Source organism: Merops nubicus, unplaced genomic scaffold (genome assembly GCF_000691845.1).
Source record: "Merops nubicus isolate BGI_N331 unplaced genomic scaffold, ASM69184v1 scaffold42823, whole genome shotgun sequence".
In the NCBI taxonomy this organism is placed as follows: Eukaryota; Metazoa; Chordata; class Aves; order Coraciiformes; family Meropidae; genus Merops; species Merops nubicus.
The window spans coordinates 1-5182 of record NW_008599011.1 but is presented as its reverse complement, the minus strand read 5'-3'; the positions used below and the strand labels follow the sequence as shown (position 1 = coordinate 5182).

Sequence of the window (5182 nt, the reverse complement as noted above, 5' to 3'; positions counted from 1 at the left end):
TTCCCTACAAGGAATTCATAGCACAGAACTCCCAAGCTCCAAATGTCCACCTTTTCATCATGTGTTCTTCCCTCAATCATTTCAGGAGGCAGATAGTCAAGCGTTCCACAGAGAGTTGTTCTCCTGAAGAAAAGTCTTAAGTTAATAATTTACTGATAACGGCAATTACAGGATCCATTTTAAGAGCCAGACTGAAGCTAATGCTGTCAATCATCTGTACCTCCATGCAGTCTACCCTGGATAGACTCAGCATCACCAGAATACCTGGTGAAGAAGTGCCAGCAGTAAGTTTCTACTTTTGCCTTATAGAATCTCAGTCACTGTATTCAGTCTTGTCCTTCCTTTTTTCATCCCACTTGCTACAACAAATAGTCTTCCTTCATCAGGTGCAATTCAGACTAATTGAGGAAATGTCTTAAGCAAATTGCTGGGATGATGTTTGGCCCCAAGTGCTGGTCTGTCATCTCAGGGATCAAGATAACCCTACAACAGTCATTTGTTTCAGTTTTAGAGTTTTGTACTATGCAAGCTGAAAAAAAAAAAAAAAACACCACACACAGGGTAATACCACTCCCTCTCTGCTACACTAGTTGACTACTAAGCCTTTTGCTGTGGTGGCCCAATTCTAAAAGGATTTTTTCCTCAGTATTTTAGGAAGTCCACATTTACCTCCATTCTACAACCAAGTGTGACAGGACAGCTAGGATTTTCACTCCAGAAGTATTTCACTGCACAAGGTATACATTGTATTCTTACCTGGAAGAAGGAGCATGCACAGACCATCCAAAGTCAGCAATTTTTAATTCTCCATTTGAACCAAGTAGCAAGTTTTCTGGCTTGATGTCTCTGTGAATCACACTCTTTGAGTGACAGTATGACAGGGCATCTGCTAGTTCTGTGATGTACTGCATTTAGAAAGAGAACAAATCTTTAAGGTATAAAGACATTGTCACTCTAGCTGATCTGACTACGGTGTAGCCTTTTCTACCCATACTTAGTCATTTAATTTACAGGAATTATTCCTTAAACCCTTGAAGTCTGGCAATACAGGCTCTGCCAGAAGTGACTCAGCACTGGCAATATTAAGCAGTGCTGAACAGTTATATTAGAGCCATGCAGTAATTTGTCTTCCCAACTTAATTACTTGTTACAAGTGCACAAACAAACTAGCATCTAAGGAATCAGTTTGACACATTCAGAACACAGAACTTTATCTGAAGAGCCAGCTTATGCTACAAATATTCCAGCTACAAAGAGCAAGTAATGTATAAGCAGCTAGAACAACCTACAGTAGCAGTTCTTTGCTCATCAAACTTGGTAAGTTTCTGAAGTTCTTTGTAGACTTCTCCCCGGGGTGCATACTCTAGAATAAGGTAGACTCTTGTAGTATCATGGAAGTAGCCATATAATCTGAGAATGTTGGGGTGCCTGCAAAAAGATTTAAATATTCTTCTTAATGAGGTATTTGTCCACATACAACTTTAATTTGCCTTTCCTGCCTCCCCCCTTTCAAAGCAAGCGTAGGCACATCAACATCTTGTAAGTGTTCTTCAGCTCACAACATACCCCTTGAGAGCTTCACAGCAGACAGATGGTGTTTATCAAAGCAGCAGCTTTGACTCCCTACTAGCAAGCAGCTAGCCAAAAGTCTGGCTAATTGATATCTCCTTGAGCATACCTTTCTACAGCAGCTGCAAAAGCAGATTACCATTGAAGATGCAATTTCCTATGGGTTTTGGAATTTAAGCTTGAACAGTTGAAACACTTCTCTGTAAAAAATAATTTCTTCAGCAAGTTGGGCTTACTTTCCAGGAACCAGAATACCAGAAACAAGCTCAGACTCTTGAAAAAAACTGCAATAACCCATGTAAATCCAAGCAACAGACAAGGAGGTTGTTTGTTTTTTTTTTTTTGTAATAGGAAGATTTGTAACAAAGTCACTTCACTGCAAGGAAGACAAAAGTAAATCTTGTGCAGGAAGTCAAGAATCCCAACTAGCAATTTCAAGGTATCATGTGTTTAAAAGGAAAGTTCACTTTTCTTCAGCAGGGTATGTTTTCAGAAACAAGGTTACTTTGTTTATTTGAACACAAAAAAAAGAAAATAGTGTAAACTGATCACTAAACTTTACCTAAGATGAGACTGTATTTCAACTTCTCTTCGTAGTTGATGTTCTACACCTGCATCTTCAAGTTGTGTTTTAAAAAGCACTTTCAGTGCAAGAATGAATTTACTCTGCTTTTCACGTGCCAGGTACACATTTCCAAATTTTCCTTTCCCCAGAGGACGACCAATTTCAAAATCATCAAGAGACCATTGCCTTCTGCAGGAGAAAAGAGAATGTTACAGAAGCTGGATACTTGTGTGATCCTTCACTTCTAGGTTTACTATCTATAATGTTCCTGCTTAATAGCTACTTCAGGGTCCAAACTAGATTTTAGTCTTTAAGAGAAAAAGAGGATAAAATATGCACTGAGACTTTCCAAAAGAAATTTCTGAAAGCTAATCTCTCCCTTCCTAAAGTTTATGCACAGATACTAACATCAGCCACGCTACTACAAAATCAAGACTGTGTATACCAAGCCAGGCTCATTTCAGTACACTTAACAGAGATGTATTATTACTCATGCACGTCAGACCGGTTCAAGGTAACCACACTACTAAGCCTAACAATCCTTAGGCTCCAGTCTCCTGCAGATATGAAGGAGGTCTTGGTTTTAAGGGTACACCTTGGAACAGTGGCTATCAGTGTTCTCACACAGGAAGAGCCATTAGTCATTTAGCCAAAACTTCTCTACATTACAAGAAGTCATTGTTCCTGAGAATTACTGAGTTCAAAAAGTAAGCTTTCCTACAGTTCCCTGTGTTGCCTCTGAAACGTAGGGCCACTGGTCTCCACAACCCACAGGCTCAAGTAGCCTTCAGCTTGGCCTTCATGAAGTCCTAGTTTTTAAAACATGCCCAATCCAACAGGACTCGGCTAGAACAATTTAAGCACAAAACTTACTTTTTAGTCTCTTCATTTTTCTTTTTAGCAGTCTCTTCATTTTTCTGTTTAGAGGTGCTTTCTGCTTCTGGATTTTTTGCTATGTATAGAGAAATAGATCAACTTTCTCAACCAGACCCATGAACACAATAAAGAAAAAAAAATCACATGGGAACAAATCTAACCTCTGTGTGATATCTGAAACTGTTCTTAGAATACACCCTATGATATTTTAAACAACCCAGCATGACTTGCTATTGGCAAAGCAGCACAGCAGTTACCAGTGCAATCCAAATGTAATTAAAAGCTTTCCTAAGAATCAACCCCTTAAGCTTCCCTGCAAAAAATACAGTACTCTCATGTATAAGCGATTAACATGAATACTGGAAAAACTATGATGTACAAATGCCAATTACACTAACTCAGTTGTCTAGTGAGCATCTGGAAATATTTAAACACCCATATTGCCACTAACAGCTAATCCTGGCAACAGGGTAGTGCAGTGCTAAGCTGAAGTACGTGCTGTTATTGTGTCTCAGGGCACAACCAGGACCCTGCACACCATCAACATCAGCTTTAGGTTTTCTGCACCCCATTCTGCTTCACAGGAGTATCCCAAGTGTCACAGCTGTATAAATACATGTACATCATCTTCAGAATTACCAGGTACTGGAGCCTGTTGAGGTTTTTCATTGGTCCTGCTTGGAACTTGAGGTCTAGTAGTTGTCTGGCCCAGTTTTGGTCGAGGCTGCTGTGTTGTCTGGCTATTAGACAGTTTTTGGTTTGACAGTACAGATTTTTGTGATTGCGCAGAAACTCGCTGAGCAAAGTTTGAAGGACAGAGGACACGTTGTGCTTGAACTCCACCGTTCAGTGACCGGCTCCGGACAGATTGCTGAGACACAGGGACACGTTTTGGGCCTTCCCCAATGGGATTAGCAAGCTTCAAAAAGAAGGGATATACAAATTGTAGAATAGCATACTAGAACCTTTATTGCCCCACTCTACTGAGTGGGAAAAAAAAAACCACAAAGAACACCAACAGGAGATGTTAGAGCAGTCTGATCTTGTTTTATAAACAAAAGCATTCTTACATTTCTACTTTAACAAGAATAATGCTTGTTTACAGCAAGCAGAACAACTTTTCCACACACATTCCTTTAATGCTGTTCACCTTATTAACCTATCTTGCACTGCAAAGTGAGCTCATCAGAACAAAGAAAGTTTATTTAGAAAGGTTTAGCTATCTGCTTCTAATAACTCGCTTCCAGGAAGGGAAGGTAACTTAAGCTTATACTTCATAAATTCTTAATTGTTCTAAGATACTTTGCCTACAGTTAGTTTCATGTGCTAATGATCGGTTTCTCATATTTTTGACCTGTACTAATACCTATGCAAGAATTTGTAATTTTTTCTTACCCTAGGTAGTATTTAGTCTTCTGATAGAGGTCACTAAAAACTATTTTAATGACAGATGGACTAAAAAGAAACTTTGGTTATGCTATTCTGAAACCTTACCAGAACCTCGTTGTTTTAGGTTAAAATAGTGAAAAAGTGCCTGTATAGAAAAAAAAAACATAGTGAGGGTGATCTTGTACTGCTAAATAGGCATGTTAATATGGAGATTAACACAGTGCTTGCTTTTGGAAGCCATATCTGGAATAAGGTGACTATACACATTTGCCCTCTCCTTAAGGGATCTTTCATTACATTCAAAATATGAGAAAGATTTCCCATTTCAAGTATGACATAATATTTAAAAAAAAAAAAAATTCCTGGGCTCTGTTCTTTCCAAGAGAAAGCTGCTGAAAGACAAAAGTAGCAATTCTTTCTTGCACACACAAAATATTATTTTAAGGCAGTTTTTGCCCCTTTTGCTATTTAACACAGTTTCTAATTGCCACAGACGGTTTGAAACCTGCAGCTCTTCTGTGATCAGGAGAAACGCACCCACCCACCTAACAAGTCATTTACCTTCGCAGCACGGGTGGGGTGCCCAGCATGGTTCTCTTTCGTGTTCTTCTCCATAGTGCCCGAGAAGAACGACTACATACACCTTAGCCTACGGATGAGACGGAGCGAACAAGAGGTGAGACCGCCACGTCTAGAACTCTTTATCAAAACGCGCCTGCCCGCAATAGGAACGCCGGGAAGCCAACGGGGGGGCCGGGGCCTGGGCCTGGGCCTGGGCCTGGG

At 39.8% G+C, this 5182-nt stretch overlaps 1 protein-coding gene across 2 annotated transcripts in view; it reads right to left on the bottom strand.

Moving 5' to 3' along the window:
* Positions 1-5014, bottom strand: part of AURKA (aurora kinase A) — a 5887-nt gene extending 873 nt beyond the window's left edge. The window contains exons 1-8 of one of the 2 annotated variants that reach the window (XM_008937238.1): positions 4961-5014; positions 3650-3929; positions 3008-3086; positions 2361-2378; positions 2132-2323; positions 1290-1428; positions 757-905; positions 1-123 (exon numbers count right to left, since the gene is read on the bottom strand). The exon at positions 1-123 is cut by the window's left edge and continues 64 nt beyond it. In XM_008937238.1, coding sequence (XP_008935486.1) covers positions 1-123; positions 757-905; positions 1290-1428; positions 2132-2323; positions 2361-2378; positions 3008-3086; positions 3650-3929; positions 4961-5014 — 1034 coding nt within the window. The remainder of the gene's footprint in view (positions 124-756; positions 906-1289; positions 1429-2131; positions 2324-2360; positions 2379-3007; positions 3087-3649; positions 3930-4960) is intronic. The other variant, XM_008937239.1, reaches the window with a different exon arrangement.
* Between the last annotated feature and the right edge of the window lie 168 nt (positions 5015-5182).